At 70.4% G+C, this 26,381-nt stretch overlaps 1 protein-coding gene across 1 annotated transcript; it reads right to left on the bottom strand.

Moving 5' to 3' along the window:
• Positions 1 to 2,843: 2,843 nt before the first annotated feature.
• LOC118575876 (filaggrin-like) lies at positions 2,844 to 24,133 on the bottom strand. Its single transcript, XM_036176247.1, is given in 13 exon segments — positions 2,844 to 3,726; positions 3,899 to 6,916; positions 7,351 to 11,925; positions 12,494 to 13,299; positions 13,385 to 13,663; positions 14,037 to 15,173; positions 15,506 to 18,119; positions 18,204 to 20,792; positions 22,179 to 22,733; positions 22,961 to 23,040; positions 23,219 to 23,754; positions 23,843 to 23,965; positions 23,968 to 24,133. Coding segments are annotated over 13 exon segments (17,361 nt in total).
• Between the last annotated feature and the right edge of the window lie 2,248 nt (positions 24,134 to 26,381).

Raw genomic sequence — 26,381 nt, 5'->3', positions numbered from 1 at the left:
TACTTCCCTCCTGCCCCTCCCCCCTTTCTTTCTTCTGTTTGTGCGGCCGTGTCGCTGGCCCTCTTCGTCCCCCGGTCTGCCGGCCGGGCCCCCCCCCCGGCCTGGGGGCCCCCTGGGCCCCTTTTTCCCCTCCCATTCCATCGCGCTTCTCCGCTCCTCCTCTTTCCTCCCTGTCCTTTGCCCCGGCCTGGCTCTCCGCTCGACCTCCCCGCCCGCGGGCGCCCTGGGTGCCGGTCTCCGGACTTAAGTGGGATTCGGTGCGTGAACCGCCCGCCACCCGCCCCGCCCGTCCTGTTGTTGCAAGCTGCTGCCCTTTTCTCCGCCCCCGCCGTGCCTTTTCTCCCGTTTCCTTGCCGGCCCCTGGCCCTCGGCCCCGTCCGGTGCTCCCCCATCCGCCCCCCCTGGTCGTCCCACCTTTTCTCCGCCTGATTCCCCCTCTCTTGCGTCTCGCCTTTTCCTTTTTCTTTTGTGGTTTCCTCATCCCGCACGCGCGCCCTCACCCGGCCCTCGCTGTCGTTTTTCCTTTTCCCCCTTTGTTTCTGTCTCCCCTTAACCCCTATTCCCTCCTGGTTCTCCCCCCGGTTTCCTTTGTGTGCCCCTCTTTTCCCCTTTGCCTGTGGTGCGCCGGCCCCGGGGGGTCGGTCCCCTCGCTCTCTTTCCTGCCCTGTCCTTCTGCCCTTTGGTTTTTCTCTCCTTCATGCTTCCCCTCGGTTTCCATGCTGTCCATCCGACTCCCTTCCCCAGGTCCTGGCTACTCCATCCTTCTTACTTTCTTCCGGCTTCCGTTAGGGGGTTGCCCTCCTCGGCCCCTATGATGCGCCCTTCTCTTTGTCCCTGGCTCCTTCTTGTACGGCCTGACCTCCTTCTGTCACTTGCTTCCTCATTCGCTGCTGTCGGCTGCCGTGTGTGCACTTGCCTCTGCGTGCATGTCTCTTTCCTTCCTTTTTTTCCTCGCTACGCCCTCTTTCCTCCTTTCTGCTCCTCCGGGTTCTTTTTGCTCTCCCTCCTTTCTGCCTTTCCCCACTTTTGGGCCCTCTTGCCATGTTGGCCTCCGCGCTTGCCTCTACGGTGGGGGTACTTGCCGCCCTTTTTGCGGCCATCTTCCTATCTTTCTGGGGCACCTCCGGCACTCTTCCGCGTTCCTTCTTGGCCTTCCTCCCCGGCCGTCCTATCCCAGTTGCCCCGCGCCGCGCCGCGTGCCCGCCCGCCTCTGCCCGCCGCCTCTGCGGGTTCCGTGTCGCCTGGCCCCCTTGCTTCGGGCCCCTTGCTGCGGGGTCGCCGGGGCCTCGCCCGCGGGCCGCGCGCCCCCCTTATCCCCCGTCCCTCTCTCCCCGGCCTTTCCGCCGGCGCCCCAGTCTGGGCGTGGCACCCCCTTACTCTCCTTGCTTGTCTGTGTCCGTGGTGTGTGTAGTGTTGTGTGTGTGTGTGTGTGATGTGGTGTGGTGTGTCTGTGTTGTGTGTCTGTGTGTGTGTGTGTGGTCTGTGTGCCCTTCCCTGTCTGTGGGGTCCTGTGCTTGTGCCCCCCCTGCCAGCCTGCGCGGCCTTCGGGTGCCCTGGTCTCTCCCCCTCCTCCCCTGCCGGCCTCCCCCTGCCCCTGGCGTTCGCTGGCCCCGTCCGTCCCCGTCCCCTGTCTTTCTCCCTCCCCGCCGTCCCGTTCCCAGCCCCCTCCGCCCCCTCCCGCTTTGGGGGTCCTTGGCCTTCCCTTCCGGTTCTCCCCCGCTCGCTCCGTTCCCCCGTCCCCTTCCCTTTGGCCCATCCGTCCCGCCTCCCTTTGTGGTCCTCCGCCTGTTTGCCCTTCCCTTCCCTCCCGTTTGCCCCTGTCTTTGCTTGGGTTTTCCCTGTTCCTGTCCGCCCCTCCTCCCTTTGGCTCTTTGCTTCTCCCCTCCCGCCCCTCCCCTTGTCCCGTTCTCCTCCCCGTTCCTGCCTGCCCGCCCCTGATGCTTCCCTCCCCTTTCGCCCCCTGCTTTTGCCCGGCGCTGCTCTGTCCTTTGGCGCTGTGTGCCCTTTTGCCGGTCCTTGCTTTCTTCCCCTTTCGCTCCCGGTCGCCCCGTGGTTTTGCTCTCTCGTCCTGCTCTGCCCATCTCCCCTCGGCCGCCCGCCCTCCTTCTCCTCCCGGCTTTGCTCCCCTGTTGCTTTTCCCCGGCGCCCCCCCCGCCATCCCTTCCTGCTGCGCGTGTTTGTTGTCCTCCCCGCGTCGTTGTTTTTCCTGTGGCTCCCGCGCTCTTGCTCCGGGTCCCTCCGGCCGCGTTGGCGGCCGGCGCACTTTTCGCCCCTGTCGCCGTCCCTGCGGGCTTCTTCCCTATCCCCCCTCTGCCTTCCCCGCCCTATCTCGTTTGTCTCTTCCCCCGCGCGCCCCGCGTCCCTGGGCCTTCCGCCCCCCCGCGCTCTGCGGGTTCCAGTGGGTGGCCGGGGCCGCCGCGCCTGCCCCCCCCGCCCCCGCGCCTTGCCTTGCTGCTCTTTTGCCCCGGCCCTGGTTCCTTCCCCTGGTGGTTTCACCGCCTCCACATCACCCGCCCTCCTGTGGTGCCCCTCCCCTCTCATCTCCCCCCGGCCAGGCCAGTCATACAATCCTCGCACCCGACAGGCCGCCGCCGGGGGACCCCCCCACCTCTACTGCCCAAAAAATACGCCTGACGTCTCAAAGAGTACAATGGCAGCGCCACACGCGACCAGGAGCACCCTAAACCGGGCGGCCCGCGCGCGCTTGCTTTGCCCCCCTGCGTGCTTGGGCGTTCGTCGTGCCCACCCCCTGTGGGTGCTGGGCCTTGCCCGTCCTTTGCCCGCGCCGCCCGTCCCGTGCTCTTGTTCTGTTTTGATTTGCCTCTCTGCTTCCCCTTCCCCTGTCATCCCTCGTCTGGGGTTCTGTCCGGCCGGGTCCCCGCTGTGGCGCCTCTGATGTGCCGCGCCCCCGTGTGTCTCTGGCCTCCCGGCCTTCTGCTTCGGGCCGCCCGCACTGCCGTTCCTTCTCCCTGGTCTGCCCCGTCCTCCGGCCTCCCCCTCTTCCTGCTGGCCCCTGCTTTGTTTTTCCCTCTCTCTTTCCCCGCCCTCCCCTCCTCTTCGGCCTTTCCCGCGTCCTTTCTTGCTTTGTTGTTGTTGTTGTTGTTCTTCTCCTTTTTCCCGCCCCTTGGCGCCCCTCTGTGCCTTCCTCCTGCTGTTTCTTTTTTCCTTTTTGTCCTCTGGTTTCCTCTTTTCCGCGCTTCCCTCGCGCTCCCCCCTGTTTCTTCCCTGTCCTCCGTGGCCTCTCCCTTCCCTTCCCTTTTTTGCCCCCGCTCCCCCGTCCCTTCGCCTCTCCTTTCCCGCCGTTGGCTCCGGGTCGGGCCGCCCCGGTTCCTTGCCGTCCGCCCTTGGCGCGCCCCTTCCTCCCCGTTTGACTTATGCTGCCTTTGCTCCTCCCCCGCTCCCCCGGCGCGGCGGCCCTTCCCCGCCCCGCCCGCCCTGGGCCCCCTGTCTGGCCGGGCCGGGCCCGGTTCTTTCTGCCCTGGCGTCTGGGCCTGCGGCCCCGTCCTGGCGTCCTGGGTTCCCGGCGCTCGCTTGTGGCGCCCCTCCGTTTGCCTTCCCCTCCCCCCCCCCTCTGGCTGTGGCTTCGTGGGTCTGTCCCTGTCCTGCTGTGCGGGCTCCCGCCGGTTTCCTGGCCTTCCTGGCTTCCCGCTCCTCCCTTTCCGTGGGCTTCCTGTCTCCGGGCCTCTGGTGGCTCCCCGGGCCCCTCCTGTTTTCCTCTCCTTCTGCCTTTGTGTGGCCCCCGCCCCTGTCCCCCCTCCCTGTGCCTGGCCCCTCCTCCCCCTCACCCCACCCCACCCCCCCGGCCTCCCTCCTTTTTCTCGCCGTTTTGCCCCGCCCCTCCGGTTGGGTCCCCCACCCCGCCCCCCTGCCTGCCCCTGCCTATGGCTCCGGTCGTTACCGTGGGCCCGGGGGGCTCGCGGCCCTCGGGTCTCTGCCCCCGCGCCCCTCCTCCCTTTGCCCGCTCCGTGCCCGGCTCCCCGGCCCGCCGCTCTGTTTGCCGCGGCCTGGCTGCCCTCTGCCTTCTTCTCTTGGCCCCTGTCCTTCTTGTTGTTCCTTGTGTCTTCCTTCCCCGCGTTCCCTCTTCCGTGTTCCTGCTGTGCCCCTCCGCGCGTCCTTGCTTCTCCCCGTGCTTCCCTCCACCCTCTTCGGCCCCCGTGTCCCGCGGGTCCCTCCCGTTGGGGCCTTCCTGCCTGCTTTAGCGCCGCAGCCCTTCTGCTTCCGCCGGCCGCCGCTTCTCGCGCCGCGCGCCTGCCACGTCCCGGTCCCGGCCCTCCTCGGCCTCCCCGCCGCCGCCGCCGCTGCGCGGCCGCCGTTCCGGCCTTCGCCCTTCCTCCCGCCTTCTCCGCGGCCCATCCGTTTCTCCTCCCGGGTCGCTGGTGGCCCCCCCTCCTTTCCTCTTCGCTCTCCTCCTTCTTTCGCGCCCTTCCCTTTTCCGGCGCTTCTGCGTCCCTGGCCCGCTGGTGCCTCCTCCTGGTCTGCCCCCGCCTGGCCTCCGTTCCCGTTCTGGCCCGCTTCGCTCGGTCCGCCCCCTGGTGCCTTCTCCCCCAGGCCCCGGTTACCCCTTTTCCCCCCTGCCCCCTGGTTCGCCCCTGCTGGCCCGGTTTCCTTTTGCTCCCGCCCCCGGTGTCGCCGGCCCCTCCCGCTCGGGCCGTCCTGTTCTTGTCCGGCTGCGGCCCCCCCGCCCCGTCCCGGCTCTCCTCTGCGCTCTGTTCCTCCTTCTGCGCCCCGATGTGTCCCTCCACTTGTTGCTTCTCTGTTGTCCCCTCCTGGCCGCTTGCCGTGTTCCACCCGTCCCTGTCCTCCATTCCCTGCTTGGTCTGCGTCCCTTGCCGCGCTTCCCCCTCCTCTCGTTCTGTGAGCATGTCTGTCCCTTTCGCCGCCTCCCCTTCTCCTGCGTCCCTTCCCCCCGTCTCCCTCCGTCTGGTGGTCTCCGCTTGCGCTCCCGTCCGTGGCCCGTTTGCCGTTGGGCCGCTGCTGCGCTTCCGCCTCTCCTGCCGGTCGCCGCCGGGTGCCTCCCTGTGGTTTGCCCGCCGCCGGGTGTCCCTCCGGCTTTCCCGGCCCCTGCCCCCCCGCCGCCCGCCCGGGTGGCGGGCCCGCGTCGGGCCGCGGCCGCCCGGCGCGCCCGCCGCCGGCCCGGCCCCCCCCTCGGTTGTTGGTATTTCTGCGCCTCGGGTGGCCTGTGTGCGGGGCTGTCTGGGTGTCGGGTCTTCCGCGCCGCGTCTTGCCGGGTCCCGGGGTTTTGGGCCGTTCCCGTGTGCTGCGGCGCCGCGCTTCTGGCCGCAGTGTCGGCCTCTGGCGTGGCGGTGCTTGTGTCCCCCCCCTCTTTCCCTCTCCTGGCCATGCCCTGGCGGCCTGCGACGAGCCTTTTTTGGGCTTGGGTGCTGCCCGCTCCCCTGCCGGCTCTCCGCCCTGGCCTCCCCCCTGGGGCCCCCGGGCGTCGTCGGTGCTTGGTGCCCCCCGGTCCGTGCTGCGCGGCCTGGGGCCTGCGGCTGCCGCCTGGCCTAGTGTTGCGTTTCCGCGCCGCTCCCGCCGCCGGGTCTGGTCTTCTTGTTGTCCCGGGGCCCGTCCCGGGTTGGATCCCTGTCCTCCCCCGGGACCGTGGGGCTCCGCGTGTCCTGGTCCTCCTGTTCCGCCTGGCGTTCGTCCGCGTGTCCCGCTGCGCTCGCCCTCGTCCCCGTGACCCGGTGTTGGCCTGCCCCGGTTGGGTTCCCGGTGGCCTTGGTGGCCCTGGTCCCCGGGGCTGTGCCGCTGCTGCCGGTGGGGCGCCCGGGCCGGCGGCTGTTGGGGCGGGCGGCCTCCGCGTCCTGGCCGCCCCCCGCCTCGTGCCGCCGCCGGTGGCCCCGGCTGTGTTGGGCCTGCTGCTCCGTCTCCCCGCCGCCTGGTGCTCCTTCCGGTTCCCCGCGGGGCCCCGGTGCCGGCTGTGGGCTCCGCGGCGGTGTCGCCGCGGACCGCCGCCCGGGGCCGCCGCCGGCTGGTGCCGTGGCGGTGGCCGCGCCTGTGCCCGTGCTCTTGCCTCCCGCTGTGCCCCTGCCCCCGGGCGGCGTGTTCTCTCGGTTCTGCCCCCGACTGTGGCTTGTGTCCTCCGGCCCCGGTCTCTTTGGGCGCGCTTCCCGCCTGGCCTCCTCTGTCGGCGCGTGGGTCCTTTTCCCCGGCTCGGCGCCCGCTGGTCTGCTGTGCCGGGCTGCGTCGCGTGCGCCGCCTGGTGCGTCCCTCCTCGGGCCTTCTTCTTCCCCTCGTGCCCGGCCCTGGGCCTCTTGGAGTCGCTGCGGTGGCCCCTCGCCCGCTGGCCCCGCCGCCCCCTCGGGGCCTGGCGCTCCTCCCTTGTGCGCTTGCTGGTGGTTCTGCCCCCCCGCGGCTGCGGGCCTCCGGCCGCCCCCTTTTTCGCTGGCCCGGTCCTGCCTGGCCCTGCCGCTCGGGTCCGGGTTTCCTGGCGCCCGCTGTCCGCCGGCCTCCTGCTGCCCCGGCCCCCGTCTTTGCCCCGGCTGCCGGGCCCCGTGCTGTCCCCCCGCTTGCTGCTTGGTCTTCCTCTGGCCCGGCCGCCTCCCCGGCCTTCCCTCCCCTGGCGCGTCTCCGCCGGCCGCTTCCGCCGGCCCGCCCTGGCGTGCGTGCCTCCCGGCGTGGGCCCCGGGCTTTCTCCGCCTGGCTGGCCCCCGCCCCTCCCTGCTGCTGGGGCCTGGCGCCTGGGCCCGCCTGGGCTTGCGCGGCCGCCCCGGGGTCCGGCTCGCCTGGGGCCCTGGTGGGGCCGGGTGCCTCCGCCCGCCGCTTGCCCGGCGGTCTGCCTGGGCTGTCCCCGGTGCCGCGCCTGCCCCCTCCGCCCCGGGCCCCTGCCGGGGCTCCGCGTCCCGGCGTTGGCGCCCCTACTCCCGCCGCCCCGCTCCTTCTCGCCTGCGCCCTCCCCCTCCCCGGCCCCCTGCCTCTGCTTTTGGGGCCCCCCCTCCCGCCCTTCCCCCTCCGGCTCTTGGCCTGCCCCCGATGGCCTTCCTCTGCCTTCCTCCCCCCTTACTCTCCCCCGTCCTCGCGCCGGTCTCCGCTCGCTCCCCTCCTCTGGCTCCCTTTCTGGGCCTGCCTCCCGGCCCTCCCTCCCCCTTGCCGCCCTGTTGCTTTCCCCTGTCGGGCTTTGCTCCCTCCCTGGCGCCGGGTCCCTGCTGCTTGACTTTACCCTCCTCCTGTGCCCCCCCGCCCCGCCCCTTCCCTCGGATTCCCGGCTTTCCTCTCCTTCCCTGGCGTTCTGCGTCTGGCTCGGCTTGGACGGCCTCGGGCTCTCCCCGCGCCCTGCCTCGCCTTGGCGCCCTTCCCCCGTCCCCGCGGCGTCGCGCCGCCCCCCGCGCGGCCCTGCCCCGGCCCCTCTACGCCTCCCGGTCCCCGCGCGGCTGGTCCCGCGCGGGTGGCGCGCGCCTGGGGTGTCCGGGCCGCGGTGGCTCCGCCCGGCGGCCGTTCGCTGCCCCCGCTCCCGCCCCTCTCTCGTCCCGCCCCCTCCGCCGGGCTCGTTCTGCGCGCCTCCTCAGTCGCCCTGCCCCTCCCTCCCCGGCCTTCCCCGTCCCCTGCTCCTTCTCTCCCTTCCTCTCCGCCTCCTTTGCCTCCCGCCCGCCCGCGCTCCCCCCTCGCTCCCCTCCCTCCTTCTGCTGCCCCCGCCCTTCCCCCTGCCGCCCTTCCTTCCCCTCCTCCGGGGGATCCCGCCTTCTCGTCCTGCCTTCCGCTGCCCGCTGGTGTCGCTCTCCCCTCTCTCCCCCGCGCCTCCCCTCCTGCTCTCCCCGCGCCCTGCGGCGGCCCTGGCTCTTCCTCACGCGGGCGCGCACCGCTTGTTCCGGTGGTTGTTTTCCCCCCGCTCCCCGCCGTGGCCTCCCGTTTGCCGCCTGGCTGGCTCTCGCCCCGGCGTCCCGCGTCGGTCCCTCGCGTCCGCCCGCCCGCCCGTGGTCTTGCCTCCCTCCTCGGCCGTTCCTCCTCTCCCCTCGCTGCCCTCCCCGCCGCTCCCTCCCGGGCGGCTCCCCGCCGCGGCCCCCGCGCGCCCCCGGGGCTGGCCCCCGGCCGCGCCCTGCTGCGCCCTCCCTGGCCCCGGTGGGTGCGTGGGGGTCCTGCCGGGCCCGGTCTGAGCCCCGCGCGCTTCGGGGCGCCGGCGCTCCCCGCTGGCTCGCGCCCGCTCGGCCCCGGCTCGCCCGCCCCTGCCCCTCCGCCCCCTGCCGCCTCGGCCGCCGCCCCGGTCTCGCGCGGTCCCGCCCTCCTCCCGCGCCCCTCCTGTCCCTCCTGGCCCTGGTCGCGCGCCCGCCTGCTCTGCCCTCGTCTGGTGCTCCGCTGGCCCCCCTCCCGTCCTGCTGGCCCTCTCCTCCCTCCCTGCTGGCCGGTGGCGCCCGCGCTTTCTGCCTGGGCTCCCGGTGCGCCTGCGGGCGGGCGTCCCCCTGGTGCGCCCGCGGCGGGCTCGTGCCGCGCCCCCTCTTGCCGCCCGCTTGGCCCCGCCCCGGGCCCTCCCCCTCCTGGCCCTGCCCTCGGCCTCCTGCGGCCCCTTCCCCTGGCTCCGTGCCTCTGCCTGCGTGCGCCCCTTGCCTCGCTTGGGCCCGGCCCCCCGGGCCGTGGGCCCCTCCCACTGTCCTTCGTGGCTGCGCTGTCTGTTTGGCCGGCTGGCTCTGTGGGCCTTTGGTCCGCTTCGGGGCGGGGGGCCGGCCCTGCTGGCCTGCTCCTGCCGTTGCGCTGCCTCCCCCGGGCCGTCTCATCTCTCTCCCCCGGCGGCGCGGCGCCGCGCGCTCGCCTGCCCTGCTTTCCCTCCTGGCCGCTTCCGGCCCGTCCGGTCCTGTCCCCCCTCCTCGCTGCCCCCTGTCCCCCGCGCCCTCCGGTTCCCCCGCCCGCTCCCCTCCCTCCGGCCCGGTTCGAGGTCCCCTGCCTGGCGTGCTCCCCCGCTCTTTCCTTGTCTCCCTCCTGCCGCGGCCCTGCTCCACGTTGCCGGCTGGCTCCGTTTTTGCTTCCTCGTTCCTGTGTTTTCCCTTCGTTTGCTCTTTGTCCCTGTGCTTTTCCCCTCCATTGCTCTCCCCTCTTCTTGCTCTCCCTCTCCCTCCTCTTTCCTTCCCCGTTGCCTCCCTCTCCAGCCGCTCCCCCTGGGCCCCGGCCGCGCCTCTCTGCCTCCCTTCGCCTCCGTTCTTGGCTGCGCGTTCTGCGCCCTTCGGGTTTTTGGCCCTCCCCCCGCCTCGGTCCGTTGGGGGCTTTCTCTCCCCCTTGCCCCGTCGTCTCCCGGCGGTCTCTTTGCGGCTTGCTGGGAGCCCTCTCTCGCCCTTTGCTTCTTCCGCGTCTCCGCTGCTCTTCCCTCCTCCTGGGCTGTCGCTCCTTGTTCTCCCTTTCTGTTCTCGCTCCCGCTGGGCTCTCCTGCTCCCCTCCGCTCTCTTTTCCTCCGCCCTTGCCCTTCCTTCCCCCTCCCGTCCCCCTGGTCCCTGGCGTTCTCCTCCCTTTCCCTGTCCTTGGGCCCTCCCTGTGTCTTTCTTTGGGTCCTCTTTTCTTGGTCGCCTCCCTGGCGTTGTGCGTCGCCGGCTCGTCCCTCGCTCTTTCCCTCTCCTCCCTCCTCGGCGTGCGTCCCTCCCCCGTTTGTCTTTCTGCCTCTCGCTTCCCTCCCTCGGGCCGCTTTTTTCTCGCTCCCTCCCTCCGCCTGCCCCCTTGCGGCCCTTCCTGTCGCTTTTGGCCCCCCCCCCTTCGCCCTCCGTCTCTCCCTCTGCCGCCTCTGCCCTGTCCTCCTCCGTCCTCTTTGGCTCCCTTTTCGTTTGCCGTCTCTTGGTTCGCTCTTCGGCTCGCTCCTCCCGCTTGCTTGCTTCTTCCGGTCCTTTGCCTGGCCCGCCTTGCGCCCCCCTTGCCTTTTCGGGCCTGTGTGCCCCCGGTTGCCAGTGTGTTTCTTGTGTGCCGCCGCCGGGTGGACTTCTGTTTTGGTCTCTCTTGGGTGCGCCTGTCCCTTTCTTTCGGCCCTTGCGTTTTCTGCTCTTCCTGGCTCGTCCTGCTCCGTGCCTGTTCCTTCCTGTTCTTTTGGGTGGTCTTGTTGTGTGTTTCCTTCTTTGGTCTTGGTTGTTGTGGGCTTCTGTCTTGTCTGTGTTCCCCTGGGTGCCTCTCCCTTCCTCCGTTGGGCTTTTCCCTTCTCGGCCCTGGCCCCCCCCGTCTCTCTCCCCCCTCTCTCTGCCCTTGCGTCTGCGTCTGTGCTGTTTGCCGGGGCCTCTCTGTGTGCTTCTCGCCTCCTCTTTCCTGTGGCCTTTGCTCCCCGGCTGGTTCCTTGTCTGTGCAGCTCCCTCCTCCTCCCCTCCTCGCCCGCCTCCGCCCGCCCGGGCCCGGCTCGGCCCTCCTGGCGCCCGCCGGCGGCGGTGCTTGTTTCTGTGGCGGTCCCCGTCGGGGGTGGCCCCTTCGCCGGGCCCCTTCTCCCCGGCGTCTCTCTCCCGCCCTCCGCGTGGCCCTCCCCCTGGCTTCCGTGCGGCTTTGCGGGGCCTGTGCGGCCGTCCCCTGGGCTTCGCGGCTTCAGCGGGTTCGCTGCTGCCCCCTTCTCTCGGCCCTTGGCGCGCCTGCTGCTTCGGCGGTCTTCGGCCGGCCCTGGTTTCCGGCCCCGCCGCCTTCGGGTGGGGTTCCTCTGCTTTCGGGTGGGTTTTCCCCCCCTGGCTCGGCCGGCGTGCCCTTGGCGTGGGCGTGCTCCGGCGCGCCGTGCCTGTGTCTTCCCTGGCGCGGTTCTCCCCCCTCCCTGGCCTCTTGCGGTCCCCTTCCGGGTCCCTTTGGCGGCGGTGGCGTGCTCTGCCCCCGTGGCCCTCCCGGCTGCCCTCCTGGCCCGCCCGCGGGCTGCGGCCCCCTCCCCCCCCCCGCCCCCGCCTGGTCCCCCCCTGGGCTGCGCTCCCATCCCCGGCTGCCCCCGGCCCCCGGCCCCCGGCCGCCGGGTCGTGGGCGGGGCCGCCCGCCCGGCTCTCCCGCCCTGGGCCCCTCCTGGCGGCCCTCCTTCCCGGCTGGCGCCTTCCTGCTGCGCGGTCCTGCTTCGCCTCGCCCGTGGCCGGCGTCCTTTGCGGCTTCCTCGGCCCGGCTGGCCGCTCCCCGCCGCCCTCTGGGGGCCGCCCTGGGGCCCTGGCCTCCCGGCGCCCCCGGCCTGTTTGGGCCGCCTGGCCGCCGGCGGCGCTGCTGCCCGCTTTCGCCCGGCCCCCTTCCCCGCGCTTCCGGGCCCGGCCGGCCCTGGCCCGCGCCCTGGGGCTGCCTGCGTCCCGCCTCCGCGTGTGGTTTCCGCCCCGCCGCCTCGCCCCGGGCTGCGCGCCCCGGCCCCGCGGGGTCGGCGGGTCCCCGCGGGCTCGGTTCCCCGCCGCGCCGCCCCGCGCCCGGTGCCCGGGCCCGCGGTGGCCGCCGCCGCCCCGCGGCGGGCCGCCCCCGGCTTCGCCCCTCGCCTCCGCCCTGCCCCGCCGCCCCTCTTGCTCCGCGCCTTTGCCACGGCCCCCGCCCGCCTCTGCTGCCCGGGTGCCGCTCGCCCCAGCGCCCGGTTTGCCTGCGGCCCCCCACCCCTCTGGTGTCCGCCCGGCGCGCCCGCCCCCTGGTGGTGGCCGGGGCCCCCGCTGGCGGTCCCGCCTCGCTGGCCTTGGGGCCGCCGCCTCCCCCGCCCCGCTGTCCGCTGCCTCTGCCCCCCGCCTCGGCGCCCCCGCCTTCCCCTGGGCCCCCTGGGGCCCCGGCCGGCGCCCCCTGCGGCTGGGCGCCTGCGCCGCCTGCCCCCCCGCCTGTTGCCCCGGCCGCTGCCCTCGTCGTGGGCGTCCCGCCTCTGCGTCCGCCCTCCCCCCGCCTCCTTCCCGGCGTCCCCCCTGCCGCCGCGGCCCGCCCTCTGGCCCTGCCCCCCGGCCCCCCGGCCCCCCCCCGGTGGCCGGCCCCCCTTCCCGGTGGCCCGCTGTCGCGCTCCTGCTTGCCCCGCTGCTGCCGGCCCTCCCGGCTGCCCCGGCGGCCCCGGCCCCTCTGGCTCCCCCGTCCCGTGGGCGGCCCTTGCTCCCCCCTTGCCTTGCCCCTGGCCCCCCCGCCTCCCGCCCCTGCTGCTGGCTCTGCTCTGCCCCTCCCCCCGCCCGGCTTCCTCCTCCTGCCCCCTGCCTCTCCTCCCTTGCCTGTGTTCCCCCCGCCCTCCTGGCCTCCCTGTGTTCCCCCGGGGCGGCCCGGCTGCGCGCCTGGCCGGCGGCGCGGGCCGCCCCCCCCCCCCCGGCCTTCGCCGGCCTCCCTGGCCGTCCGTCGCGGGCACGCGTGTGTGTTCCCCCCCTCCCCGCTCCCGCCCGCGCCTCCCCTCTGCCTCCGCTGCTCTCCCCCCCCTGTCCACTTCCCCCCACCCCCTTGCCCTTCCCGCCTCGGCTCTGCACGCCCGCCCCGCGCCCCCCTCCCCCGTCCCCCCCGGCTCCGCCCCCCCCCCGCTCTTTGGGTTTTCCTGTTCCTTCTTCTTTTCTCTCCTTTCTTCCTCTCCTCCCGCTGCCCTCCCCCCTTTCTTTCTTCTGTTTGTGCGGCAGTGTCCTGGCCTCCTTCGGTCCCCGTCCTGCCCGGCCCGGGCTGCCCCTGCTTCTCCTCCCGATCGCGCTCTCCGCCTCCTCCTCTTTCCTCCCTTCCCTTTGCCCGGCCCTGGCCTCTCCGCTCGCCCCCGCCTGCGGCGCCCGGGGTGCGGTCCTCCGCTCCGTGGGGCTTCGCGCCGCCCGCCGCCCCGCCGCGCGTCTGTTGTGCCGCGCTGCTGCCCTTTTCCTCCCCCCCGCCGTGCCTTTTTCTCCCGTTCCTTGGGCCCGGCCCTCGCCCGGTCGGGTGCCCCTCGCCATTCCCCATGTCGTTTCCCCTTTCCCGCCTGCTTCCCCGCTCTCCTGCGTCTCGCCTTCCTTTTCTCTTTTGTGGTTCCTCCTCCGGCCCCGCGCTTCCGGCCTCGCTGTCGTTTTTCCTTCTCCCCCTTTGTTCTGTCTCCCCTCCCCTTTCCCTCCTTGTTCTCCCCTGGTTTCCTTTGTGTGCCCTCTTTTCCCCTTTGCCTGTGGGGTGCGCCGGCCCCCGGGGGGTCGGTCCTCGCTCCTCTTTCCCTGCCCTGTCCCTTCTGCCCTTCTGTTTTCCTCCCTTCTGCTTCCCCCTCGGTTCCCTGTCCGTCCTCCGCTCCCGTCCCGGTCCTGGCTCTCCCTCCTTCTTCTCTCTCCGCTCCCGTTCGGGGGTTGCCCCCTCGCCCCTTGCTGCGCCCCTCTTCTTTGTCCCTGCCTCCTTCTTGTCGGCCTGGCTCTTCCTGTCCTGCTCCTCGCCGCTGCTGTCGGCTGCGCCTGTGCCTTGCCTCTGCGTGGCCTGCCCTTTCCTTTCCTTCTCTCTTCGCTCGCCGTCTTTGTCCTTCTGCCTCCTCCGTTCTTTCTGCTCTCCCTCCTTCCTGCCTTCCTCCCCCTTCGCGCCCTCTTGCCCTGTTGGCCTCCCCGCTTGCCTCCTCGGTGGGGGTCTTGCCGCCCCTTTTGCGGCCTCCTTCCTCTTTTCTGGGGCCCCTCCCGGCCCCTTCCGCGTTCCCTTCTTGGCCTTCCTCCCCCGGCCCCCCCTCCTTCCCGCTTGCCCCGCGCCGCCGGCCGCGTGCCCGCCCCGCCTCTGCCCGCCGCTCTGCGTGGTTCCGTGTCGCCTGGCCCTTGCTTCGGGCCCCTTGCTGCGGGGTCGCCGGGGCCTCGCCCCGCGGGGCCCGCGCCCCCTTTCCCCGTCCTCCCTTCTCCCCGGCCTTTGTCCGGCCGCGCCCCGTCCTGGCGTGGCCCCCTTCTCTCCCTGCTTTGTCTGTGTCCCGGTGTGGGTGTGTGTGTGTGGTTGTGTGTTGTGTGTGTGTGTGTGTCTGTGGTGTGTGTGCTGTGATGTGTGTGTGTGTCTGTGTGCCCTTCTCCCTGTCTGGGGGTCTGGCTTGTGCCCCTGCCGCCCTCGCGGCCCTTCGGTGCCTGGTCTCTCCCCCTCTTCCCCTGCGCCCGGCCCCCCTGCCCTGGCGTTCGCTGGCCGCCCTCCGTCCGTCCTGTCTTTCTCCCTCCCCGCCGTCCCGTTCCCGCCCCCCGCCCCCTCCCGCTTTGGGGGTCTTGGCCTTCCTTCGGTTCTCCCCGCTCGCTCGCGTTCCCGTCCGCGGCCCTTCCTTGGCCCTCCGCCCCGCCCCTTTGTGGTCCTCTGTTTGCCCTTCCCTCCCTCCGTTTGCCCCCTGTCTTTTGCTTGGTTCCCCTGTTCCTGTCCGCCCTCTCCTTTGCTCTTTGCTTCTCCCCTGCCCGCCCTCCCTTGTCCCGTTGCTCCTCCCCGTTCCTGCCTGCCCGGCCCCTGGCTTCCCTCCCCTTTCGCCCCCTGCTTGCCCGGCGCTGCTCCTGTCCTTTGGCCGCTGTGTGCCCCTTTTGCCGTCCTGCTTTCTCCCTTTCGCTCCCGTGTCGCCCGTGGTTTGCTCTTCGGTCCTGCTCTGCCTCTTCCCCCTCGGCCCGCCCCGCTCCTTCTCCTCCCGCTTTGCTCCCCTGTTGCCATTTCCGGCGCCGCCCCCCTCCCGTCCTGCGCCCGTGTTTTGTTGTCCTCCGGTCGGTTGTTCTTTCCTGTGGCCCGCGCCTCTTGGGCCCTCCGGTCCCCCGGCGCGTTGGCGGCCGGCCTTTTCCGCCCCTGTCGCCTGTCCCTGCGGGCTTCTTCCCTCTCCGCCGCCTCTGCCTTCCCGCGCCCCGTTTGTCTCTTCCCCGCGGCGCCCCCCGGTCCCTGGGCCTTCCCGCCCCCCCGCGCTCGGCGGGTTCCCGGGGGTGCCGGGCCGCCGCGCCTGCCCCCGCCCCGCGCCCTTGCCTTGCTGCTCTTGCCCCGGCCTGGGTTCCCTTCCCCCCCCCCCTGGTGGTTCCCCGCATCCCGTCCCCCGCCTCCTGTGTGCCCCCCTCCTCTCTCTCCCCCCGGGACCTCCTACGCCGCCGGCTGCCCCCGGGTCTCGCGTCCCCGCGCTTTCCCCGGGGCCGCGCCCGCCCGGCGGCGCGCGCTGGTTTGCCCCTGCGTGCTTGGGCGTTCGTCGTGCCCACTGTGGGTGCTTGCCTTGCCCCCCGGTCCTTGCCCGCGCCGCCCGTCCCGTGCTCTTGTTCTTTTGTTTGCCTTCTCTGCATTCCCCTTCCCCCCCTGCCCTCCCTCGCTCTGGGGGTGCCCTGTCCGGCCCCGGGTTCCCGCTGGTGGCGGCCTCTGTGTGCCCGCCCCGTGTGTACTCTGGCCCGTCCGCGGTTCTGCTCGGGCCGCCGCCCTGCCCGTTCCTTCTCCCGGTCTGCCCCGGGTCTCCGGCCTCCTCTTCCTGCTGGCCCTGCTTGTTTTTCCCTCTTCTCTTTTCCCCTGCCCTCCTCTTGCGGCCCCCCCTTTCTCCGCGTCCTTTTCTTGCTTTGTTGTGTTGTTGTTGTTCTTCTCCTTTTTCCCGCCCCTTGGCGCCCCTCTGGTGCTTCCTCCTGCTGTTCTTTTCTTTTGTCCTCTGTTTCCTCTTTCGCGCCTTCCCTCCCGCTCCCCCCTGTTCTTCCCTGTCCTCTCCCGTGGCCTCCCTCCCTTCCCTTCCCTTTTTTGCCCCCGCTCCCGTCCTTCCCTCTCCTTTCCCCGCCGTTGGCTCCCGGTCGGGCCGCCCCGGTTCCTTGCCGTCCGGCCCTTGGCGGCGCCTTCCCGTTTGCTTTGCTGGCCTTTGCTCCTCCCCGCTCCCCCCGGGCGGGCGGCCCTTCCGCCCCCCGCCTGGCCCTGTCTGGGCCGGCCGGCCCCCGGTCTTTCTGCCCCCCCTGGCGTCTGGGCCTGCTGGCCCCGCCTGGCGTCCTGGTTCCCGCCTCGCTTGTGCGCCCCTCCGTTTGCCTTCCCCATCCCCCCCTCTGGCTGTGGCTTCGTGGGTCTGTCCTTCCTGCTGTGCGGCTCCCGCCCGGTTTCCTGGGCCTTCCATGGCTTCCGCTCCCCTCCTTTTCCGGGGCTTCCTCTCCGGGGCCTCATGGTGCTCTCCCCCGGGCCCCTCCTGTTTTCCTCTCCTTTTCTGCCTTTGTGTCCCGCCCTGTCCCCCCTCGCTGTGCCTGCCCCTCCCCCCCCCCCCTCCTCCCCGGCCCCCTCTCCTTTTTCTCGCCGTTTTGCCCCGCCCTGCCGGTGTCGCTGCCTGCCCCTGCCTTGGCTCCGGTCGTTCCGTGGGCCCGGGGGTCCGCGGCCCTCGGGTCCTGCCCCGGCGCCCCTCCTCCTTGCCCGCCTCCGGTGCCCGACTCCCGGCCCCCCGCCGCTCTGCTTTGCCGCGCCTGGCTCGCCCTCTGCTTCTTCTCTTTGCCCCTGTCCTTCTATGTTGTTTCCTGTGGTCTCCTTCCCGCCGTTCCCTCTTCTGTTCCTGCTGTGCCCCCTCCGCGCGTCCTGCTTCTCCGCCGTGGCTCCCTCCCCCCCCTCTGCTTCCCGCTTTTCGGCCCCGTCCCGCGGTCTCTCCGTTTGGCGGCCTTCCTGCCTTGCTTTCGCGCAGCCCGCCTTCTCTTCCGCGGCCCCGCCTCTCGCGCCGCGCGCCTGCCGTCCCGGTCGGCCCTCCTCGGCCCTTCCCCCCCGCGCCGCCGCCCGCCGCTGCGGCCGCCGTTCCCGGCTTCGCCCTTCCTCTCCTTCTTACGGGCTCGCGTTTTTTTCTCTCCCGGGTCGCTGGTGCCCCTCCCTTCCTCCTTCGCTTTCCCTTCTTTCGCGCCCTTCCCTTTTCCGGGCGCTTCTGCCGTCCTGGCCCGCTGTGTGCCCCTCCTGGTCTGCCCCCTGGCCTCCGTTCCCGTTCTGGCCCGCTTCGCTCGGTCGCCCCCCCCCCGGTGCCTTCTCCCCCCGCCCGGTTCCGCTCTTTTCCCCCTGCCCTGGTCGCCTGCTGCCGGGTTTTCTTTGCTCCCGCCCCCCGGTGTCGCCGGCCCTCCGCTCGGGCGTCCCTGTTCTCTGTCCGGCATGCGGGCCCCCGCCCCGTCCCGGCTCTCCTCCTCGCTCTGTTCCTCACTTCTGCCGCCCGTGTGGTCCCTCCTTGTTGCTTCTCTGTTTGTCCCCCTCCTGGCCGCTTGCCGTGTTTCCCCCGTCCCTGTCTCCCTCCCTCTTGGTCTGCGTCCTTGCCGCCGCTTCCCCCTCTCGTGTCTGTGCTGTTCTGTCCTTCGCCGCCTCCCCCTTCTCCTGCGTCCCATTCCCCAACCGTTCTCCTCCGTCTGGTGGTCTCGCTGCGCTCCACGTCCCGTGGCCCGTTGCCGTTTGCGGCCCGCTGCTGCGCTATCGCGCTCTCCTGCCGGTCGCCGCCGGTGCCTCCTGTGGTTTGCCGGGCCGGCCGGGTGTCCCCTCCGGCCTTCCGCCCTGGCTCCCCGCCGCCCGCCTGGTGGCGGGGCCCGTGGTCGGGCCGCGGCCGCCCTGCGCGCCCCGCCGCCCGCTCGGCCCTCTCACGTTGTTGGCTTTTTGTGGCCTCGGGTGGCCTTTTTGGGGGCTCTCTGTGGTGTCGGTCTTCGCGCCGCGTCCGCGTTTTGGGGCGTTCCCGTGTGCTGCGCCCGCGCTTCGGGCCGCGTGGCCGCTCTGGCCTGGCGCTGCCTTGTTCCCCCCCCTCTGTTCCCTCTCCTGCCGGCCTGGCGGCCTTCGCCGTCCTTTTGGGCTGGGGTGCTGCCGCGCTCCTCCTGCCCGGCCTCTCCGCCGTGCCTCCCCCTGGGGCCGGGCGTCCGTCGGTGCTTGGTGCCCCGTCCCGTGCTGCGCGGCCTGGGCCTGCGGCTGGCCGCCTTGCTGGTTTCCGCCCGCTCCCGCCGTCGGGTCTGGTCTTCTTGTTCCTCCGCGCCCGTCCCGTGTTGGCGCCTGGCCTTCCGCGTGTCGTGGGCCTCCCTGTTCGCCGGGCGTTCTGTCGCCGTTGCTCCTGCGCCTCGCCCTCGTCCCCTGTTCCCGGTTGTTGCTTCGCCCGGCTGGGTTCCCCGTGGCCTTGGTGCCTGGTCCCGGGGCTGTGCTGCTGCTGCCAGGTGCGGCCCTGGGCCGGCGGCTGTTGGGGCGGGCGGCCCTGCCCCGTCTGGCCCCCGCCTCGTGCCCCCCGGTGGCCCCCGGCTGTCTTGGGCCTGCTGCTCCCTCTCACCGCTGCCTGGCCCTCCTTCCCGTCCCCGCGGGCCCGGTGCCGGCTGGGGCTCCCCGCGCGGTGGTCGCCGCGGCCCGCCCGGGCCGCCCGCTGGATGCCGTGGCCGGTGGCCGCTAGCCTGTGCCCGTGCGTCTTGCCCCCCGCTGTGCCCCTGCCAACCCCGGGCGGCGTGTTCCTGGTTCTGCCCCCCGCTGTGCCGTGTGTCCTCCGGCCCGGCTCTTGCGCGCTTTCCTACCTGGCCTCTCTGTCCGGCGTGGGCCTTCTCCCCCGCTGGCGCCCGCTGCCTGCCCTGTGCCGCGCTGCGTGCCGTGCCCCGCCTGGTTTTCGCCTCCTCGGTGCTGCTTCTTTCCCCCTGGCCGGCTCTTCGGGTCCTGCCTGGCCCTCGCCCGCTTCCTCCCCGCCGCCTCCCTGGGGCCTTGGACGCCCTGCCTTGTGCGCTTGCTGTGGTTCTGCCCCCCCGTGGCTGTGGGCCTCCTCCCCCCTTTCGCTGGCCCGGTCCTGCCTGCCCTGCCGCTTGCGTCCGGGTCCTGGCCCCGGCTGTCCGCCGGGCCTCCTGCTTGCCGGCCCCCGTCCTTTGCCCCCCTGCCCGGGCCCCGTGCTGTCCCCGCTTGCTGCTTGGCTCTTACTCTGGCCTCGGCCGCCCCGCCTCCTGCCCTGCGCGTCTCCGCCGGCCCGCTCCGCCGGCCCGCGCCCGCCTGGCGGTGCCTCCCGGCGTGGGCCCCGGTTTCTCGCCTGGCTGGCGGCCCGCCCCTCCCCTGCTGCTGGGGCCTGGCCGCCTGGGCGCCTGGCTTGGCCGCGCCGCCCCGGGTCCGGGCTGCGCCTGGGGCCTGGGTGGGCCGGGTGCCTCCCCCGCCGCTTGCGCCGGCGGTCTGTGGGCTGTCTCGGGTGGCCGCGCACTATCTCACGCCCCTCCGCCCCGGGCCCCTGCCCGGGCCTCCCGCGTCCCGGGCGGTTGGCGCCCCTCTCCCTGGCCCCCGGCCCTTCCGCCTGCCGCCTCCCCTCCCCGGGCCCTCCTGCCTCTGCCTTTTGGGCCCCTCCCGCCGCTTCCCTCCGGCTCCCTTGGCCTGCCGTGGCCTTCCTCTGCTCTCTCCTTCTCTCCCGGTCCTCGCGCCGGTCTGCCGCCGCTCCTCCTCTGCTCCCTGGGCTCCTCCCCGGCCCTCCCCTCCCCTTGCCCCTGTTGCTTTCCCCCTGTCGGGCTTTCGCTCCCCTCCCTGGCGCCGGGTCCCTGCTGCTAGTGTCCTCCTCTGGCCCTCCCCGCCCGCCCTCTCCGTCTGGCTCCGGCTTCCTCTCCTTTCCCTGGCGTTCTGCTATGGCTCGGCTTGGCGGCCTCGGGGCTCTCCCGCGGCCTGCCCCTCGCCTTGGCGCCCTTCCCCGTCCCGCGGCGTCGCGCCGCCCCGCGCGGCCGCCTGCCCCCGGCCCCTCCTCCGCCTCCCCGGTCCCCCGCGCGGCTGTCCGCGCGGGTGGCGCGCGCCGGGTGGTCCCGGGCCGCGGTGGGCCTCCGCCCGCGCCGTTCGCTGCCCCCGCTCCCCCGCCCCTTCTCGTCCCCCCGCCCTCCCGCCGGGCCCCCTTCCCTCCGGCCTCCGTCCTGCTCTTCGTTCCCTTCCTCTCCGCCTCCTTTGCCTCCCGCCCCGGCTCCCCCCTCGCTCCCCCGCCTCCCTCCTTCTGCTGCCCCGCCCCCCCCTTCCCCCTGCCCGCCCTTCCCCTCCGTCCCCGGTGGGGTCCCGCTCCTCGTCCCTGCCCTTCCGCTGCCCGCTGGTGTCGCTCTCCCCCTCTCTCCCCCCGCGCCTTCCCCTCCCTGTCTCCCGCGCCTGCGGCGGCCCTGGCCTCTTCCTCCGCGGGCGCGCCCGCTTGTCCGGGGTTGTTTCCCCGCTCCCCGCCTGGCCTCCCGTTTGCCGGCCCTGGCGGCTCTCGCCGGCGTCCGCGTTGCGGTCCGCCGCGTCCCGCCCGCCCCGTGGTCTTGCTCTCTCGGCCTCCTCGCTCTCCTGCTGCCTCCCACTGACTCTCCCGGGGCGGCTCCCCCGGCGGCCCCGCGCGCCCCGGCTGCCCCGGCCCGGCCTGCTGCGCCCTCCCTGGCCCGGTGGCCGGCGTGGGGTCCTCCGGGCCCGGTCTGCGGCCCCGCGCGCTTCGGGGCGCCGCGCTCCCCGCTGCTCCGCCCCTCGGGCCCGGCTCGCCCGCCCCTGCTCCTGCCGCCCCCGCCTCGCCGCCGCCCCCGTGCTCGCGCGTCCCCCGCCTCCTCCCGCGCCCTCCTGTCGCCTCCTGGCCTGGTGGCGCGCCCGCCCCCCTGCCCTCGTCTGGTGGTGGGCTGCCCCCCCTCCCGGTCGTGCTCGCCCTCTCCTCCCTCCCTGCTGGCCGTGGCCTGCCGCGCTTCTTGCCTGGGCCCCGTTGGCGCTGCGGGCGGGCGTCCCCCTGGTGCGCCCGCGGCGGGCTCGTGCGCGCCCGCCTCTTTGCGCCGCCCGCTTGGCCCCCGCCCGGGCCCCCTCGCCCTCTGGCCCCCTGCCTCTGGCCTCCCCCTGCGCCGCCTTTCCCCTGGCTCCGTGCCATCTGCCTCGTGCGCCCCTTGCCTCGCTTGGGCGGCCCCCGGCCGTGGGCCTCCCTGTCTTCGTGGCTGCGCTGTCTGTTTGGCCCCTGGGGCTCCTGTGGGGCCCTTCTGGTCCGCTCGGGCGGGGGGGCCCGGCCTGCCTGGCCCTGCGCTGCCCGGTTGCGCTGCCTCCCCGGCCGTCTCTCTCTCTCCCCCCCGGCGGACGGCGGCCCCGCGCGCGCTCGCCTGCCCTGGGGCTCCGCTCCTGGGCCCGCTTCGGCCCGTCCGGTCCTGTCCCCCTCCCTCCTGCCGCCCGTCCCCCCTGCCCCGGTTCCCCGCCCGCTCCTCCCTCCGGCCGGTTCCGGTCCCCTGCCTGGGTGCGCTCCCCCGCTCTTCCCTTGTCTCCCTTCTCCCGCGGGCCTGCTCCCGCTGGGGGCTCCCCCGCCTTTGGTTCCTCCTTCCTGTGCTTCCCTTCGTTTGGCTCTTTGTCCCTGTGCTTTTCCCTCTTGGTCTCCCCCTTCCCCCTCTTCCCGTCCCTCCTCTTTCTCCCCCTTGGCCTCCTGGCGCTCCCCCTGGGGCCTGGCCGCGGCTCTCTGCCTCCCCTTCCCTCCGTTCTTGGCTGCGCGTTCCCGCCCGCCCGTTCGGGTGTTTGGCCCTCTGCTCCCCCGCCTCGGTCCGCTCCGGCTTTCTCTCGCCCCTTGCCCGCCGTCTCCCGCGGCTGTCTCCTTGTGGCTTTCTGGGGCCCTCTCCCGCCCTTTGCCTCTTCCTGTTCTCCTGTGGTCTTCCTTTCTCCTGGTCTGTTCTTCCTTGTTCTCCCTTTCTGTTCTTGCTCCCGCTGGGCTCTCCTGCTCCCCTCCGCTTTCTTTCCCTCCCCCTTGCCCTTCCTTCCTCCCGCCCGGTTCCCTGGCGTTCTCCTCCCTTTCTCTGTCCTTCGGCCCCTCCCTGTGTCTCTCCTTTGGGTCCTCTTTTCTTGGTCGCCTCCCTGGCGTTGTGCGTCGCCGGTCTCCTCGCTGTTTTTTCTCTCTCGTCCCCTCCTCGCGTGGCGTCCCTCCCCCGTTTGTCCCTTCTGCCTCTCGCTCCCTCCCTCGGGCCGCCTTATTTTCTCGCTCCCTCCCTTTGCCTCCCCGTTGCGGCCCTTCTTTGTCGCTTTGCCCTTCCCTCTGTCTCTCCCTCTGCTGCCTCTGCCCCTGTCCTCCTCCGTCCTCTTTGGCCTCACCTTTTCGTTTGCCGTCTCTTGGTTCGCTCTTTTGCTCGCCTCCCCCCGCTTGCCTCTTCCGGCCCTGGCCTCGCCCGTCTGCCCCTTGCCTTTTCCGGCCTGTGTGGCCTTCCGGTGCCTTGTGTTTTCTTGTGTGCCGCCGCCGGCTGGTTCTGTGTTGGTCTCTCTTTGGTGCGCCCTGTAGTCTTTCTTTCGGGCCCCTTGCGTTTTTCTGCTCTTCCTGGTCTCCTCCGGCTCCGTGCCTGTTCCTTCCTCGTTCTTTTTTGGGTGGTTCTTAGTTGTGGGTGTTTACCTTCTTTGGTCTTTGTTGCTAGTGGGCCTCCTACTCTTGTCGGTGTTCTCCTGGTGCCCTCTCCCTCCTCCGTTCGGCTTTTCCCCTCGGCCCTGGCCCCCCGCCCGTCTCTCTCCCCTCTCTTTTGCCCCTCCCCCCTCTCCTGTGCGTTGTCCCTTGCTCTGCCGTCTGTGCCTGTCTTTGCCGGGCCTCTCTGTGTGCTTCTCGCTCCTCTTTCCTGTGGCCTTTTGCTCCCCCGGGCTCGGTTCCCTTCTCTGTGCGCTCCCCTCGTCCTCCCCCTCCCTCGCCCGCCTCCGCCCGCCGGGCACGGCTCGGCCCTCGCCTGGCGCCCGCCGGCCGCGGTGCTTGTTTCTTGTGGGGTCCCCCTCGGGGGGGCCCCTCCGCCCGGCCTTCTCCCTGGCGTTGTCCTCTCCGCCTCCCATGTGGGCCCTCCCTGGGCTTCCCTGGGGCTTTGCGGGCCTGTGCGGCCGTCCCCCTCCGTTTCCGCCGCTTCGGTTGTTCGCTGCTGCCTCCCTTCTCTCGGCCCTTTGGCGCGCCTGGTGCTTCGTCGCCTCGGCCGGTCCCCTGGTTTCCGGCCCCGGCGCCTTTCGGTGGGGTTCGCACTCTCCTTTTCGGGTGGTTTCCCCCCGGCCGCGGCCGGCGTGCCCTGGCGTGGGCCGTGCTCCGGCGCGCCGTGCCTGTGTCTTTCCCCTGGCGCGGTTCTCCCCCTCCCTGGCCTCTTGCGGTCCCCTTCCGGGTCCTGGAAGAAATGAGAGAAAAGACGAAAGAATAGGAAACACAAATATCAGTTGTTGGCTTTTTGTGCCTAGGGTGGACTTTTTGAGGGGATATCTGTGGTGTCAGGTCTTCAGAGCCGAGTCAAGAGTTTTGGGGAGGTTACAGTGTGCTGAGGAGCAGAGCTTAGGGCAGAGTGGAAGCTCTGGCATGGCGCTGATTGTGTAACACACACTCTTTCCCTCTACTGACTGGAATGGAGGCCTTAGAAGTCCTTTTTGGGCTGGGGTGCTGCCCGCTCCTCCTGCCAGGCTCTCAGCCGTGGCCTCCCCCTGGGGAACACAGGGAGTCAGTAGGTGCTTGGTGAACACAGGTCAAGTGATGAGAGGCATGGGGCATGAGGATGAAGCCTTGCTGAGTTTCAGAGCAGATCCAGCAGTAGGGTCTGGTATTCTTGTTCATCCAGAGGCAAGTCAAGTGTTGGATGAATGCATTCAGAGTGTCGTGGGCCTCCTGTTCAGCCTGGAGTTCTGTCAGCAGTTGATCAACCATGAGCTCGACATCGTCCACTGTAAAGGTGTTGCCTTCGACAAGGCTGGGTTCCCAGTGGCCTTGGTGACATGGTCCAGGGGGCTGTGCTGCTGCTGCAGGTGAGGACACTGGGAAGGAGGCTGTTGGGGAGGGCGGACTGAAAGTCTGGACACCCAAGACTAGTGCAGCAGCCGGTGGCAACAGGCTGTCTTGGGCATGCTGCTCAATCTCCCAGCTGCATGGAGCTCCTTCCAGGTCCCCAGAGGGCCCAGGTGAAGGCTGTGGGCTCAGAGGAGGTGGTCGCAGAGGCAGCAGCAAGGGAAGCAGCAGCTGGTGCAGTGGAGGTGGCAGCGCCTGTGCCAGTGAGTCTTGACCTCCAGCTGTGCCCCTGCCACCACCAGGGCGGCGTGTTCTCTGGTTCTGACACCAGATGTGAAGTGTGTCCTCAGGCAAACCGGTCTCTTGGGCGAGATTCATCCTGGCATTATATGTCAGGCGTGGGACGTTCTCAAAAGCTTGGAGCAAGATGCTGAACTGTGCAGAGCTGAGTGAAGTGCAAAGCCTGGTTTTAGCCTCCTCGGTGCTGCTTCTTCCACCTGGCACCAGGCTCTTCGGGTAGCTGAATGGACCCTAGCCCGCTTCCTCCAGCCGACCCCTGGGGACCTTGGCGCTCATGCCTTGTGCGATTGCTGTGGTTCTGAAACCACAAGTGGATGTGGGACTCATCAGCCCCATTTCGCTGGCCAGGTCCTGCCTGGCCCTGAAGCTTGAGTAAGGGTTCATGGCAAAAGCTGTCAGCAGGGCCTCCTGCTGCAAGGCACCCCAAACAGTCCTTTTGCACCAGGATGCCAGGGCCCCAGTGCTGTCCCCCAGATTGCTGCTTGGATCTTCCATCCGGCCTAGGAAGCCTCAAAGGACTCCTGCCACTGGCGAGTCTAAGCAGGACCGCTCAGCAGGAAAGCGCCAGCCTGGAGTGAGTGCCTCCAGGAGTGGGCCCAGGGATTTATAGACTGGCTGGCGGCCCCGCCCACTAACCTGCTGCCTGGGGCCTGGCGCCTGGGGCAGCCTGGGATTGGAGCGCAGCCCAGGGTCGGGGATGAGAATGGGGCCATGGGTGGGGACGGGTGCCTCAGCCCGCAGCTTGCCAGGAGGTCTGCTGGGATGTCCACGGGTGCAGAGCACGCCACCTCCGCCAAAGGGACCCTGAAGGGGACCTCAAGAGTCCAGGGAGGTTGGAGAACCTCTCCATGGAAGACACAGGCACTTCTCGCCTGAGCACTCCCACTCCAAGGGCACTCCTGCCTCTGCCTTTTGGGAAAACCCACCCTAAAGCAGATTAACCCCACCCTAAGGCTCCTTGGCCTGAAACCAGTGGCCTTCCTATGACCTACTAATCACTATTCTCTCCAAGGTCCTAGAGAAGGTATGCAGCAGCTAACAACCTAATCTGCTAAACTTATGGGACTGCCTCACAGGCCCTCAAATCCCCATTGAAGCCATGTTGATTTCCACATGTAGGGCTTTAGATACACTCCATGGAGAAGGGTCCCTGCTGATGTGTCCCCCTCCTATGTGACCTCCACAGAAACAAGCACCTCTTCCGTCTGGCTCCAGGATTTCCTATCCTTTCCCTGGCGTTCTGAGTCTGGCTAGGATTGGAGGACTAGGGGATCTCACAGAGAATGAACCTAGCCTTGGAGCAAAATTCCACAGTAAAGAGGAGTCGAGAAGCACACAGAGAGGCCCCTGCAAACAGGCACATACTCAGACTCAAAGGTACACCACAGAGAGGATGGTCAGAGAGAGGGTGGAGAGAGACTGGGGTGGTCCAGGGCCGAGGTGGGAAAATCCGAACGGAGGAAGTTAGATGCACCCAGGATAACACCGACAATATATAGTCCCACACCAACAAATACCAAAGAAGGGAAACACACAACAATACCACCAAAAATAACAGGAATTAACAGTCACTGATCCTTACTATCCATTAATATCAGAAAACTCAATTTGCCTAAAGAAAGACACAGGCTCACCCAATAGATACCAACACAGAATCCACCCTTCTGCTGCACACAAGAAACACAATTCAACCTGAAGGCACACATTCCTTAAAAGTCAAAGGTGGGTCAAGACTTTCTAGTCCAATGGCCTTAAGATGCAAGCTGGTGTAGCTATCCAAATATCTAACCAAGAGACTTCAAACTAAAATGTATCCAAAGAGACTGAGGAGGACATGGCATATTCATCAGAGGGAGAGACAGATTGTTAAGGGGTTGTTTTCCAAAAGCTACAAGAATGGCCTCAAGTTTGCAGGCAAATGGATGGATCTAGAAAAAGGCGTCCCGAGTGAGGTAAGCTAGAGTCAGAAAGACAAACGTGGTATTGACTCACTCCTAGGAAGTTACTAGATATAAAACATCGATGACTACCCTGCTACTCACAACTCCAGGGAGGCTACCAAGAAAAGAGGACCCAAAGAGAGACACAGGGATGGCCCAAGGACAGAGAAATGGATGAGAACTCCATGGACCAGGTGGACGTGAGTGGGGGTAATGAAGGGCAAGGTCTGAGGAAAAGAGAGCTTAGGGGAGCAGGAGATCCCAGCTGGATCGAGAACAGATAGGGAGAACAAGGATCGACAGCCCATGATAAATGAAGACCACATGAGACTCGGAAGAAGCAAAGTGCTAGAGAGGTCCCCAGCAATCCTCAAAGAGACCCTCCTGTAGACTACTGGCAATGGTGGAGAGAAAGCCCCAACTGACCTAGTCTGGTGGTGGGATGGCCAAACACCCTAAGGGTCGTGCTAGAACTCTCATCATCCAATCACTGGTGATGGACGCGTTTGCGTCATGCACCCGAGTGTCGCGACCTATGCAGGCGGCAGGTGCTGGAGCCTGCGTAGGCTAGCAGGCGGGGCTGCAGGCTCCCCTTCCATCCCATGCGCACGCAGAAGGACCCCGAGACGCGTTGAGTGCGCACTCGTCAGCACGAGTAAGCTGCACTCTGGTCACAAGCGATCGTCGAGAATTGCTGCGACACAACGCCACGCACCGAGCAAAACGCCAGCGTAGTGGCCTCGGGACAAATAGGGCGCCGAGACAGACAGAGTCGAGCGCGTACTCTCTTCTCGGGTGGGGGG

Source organism: Onychomys torridus, unplaced genomic scaffold (genome assembly GCF_903995425.1).
Source record: "Onychomys torridus unplaced genomic scaffold, mOncTor1.1, whole genome shotgun sequence".
Taxonomy (NCBI): domain Eukaryota; kingdom Metazoa; phylum Chordata; class Mammalia; order Rodentia; family Cricetidae; genus Onychomys; species Onychomys torridus.
Note: the sequence above shows the minus strand (reverse complement) of the source record. Positions and strands in the feature narration are given on the sequence as shown.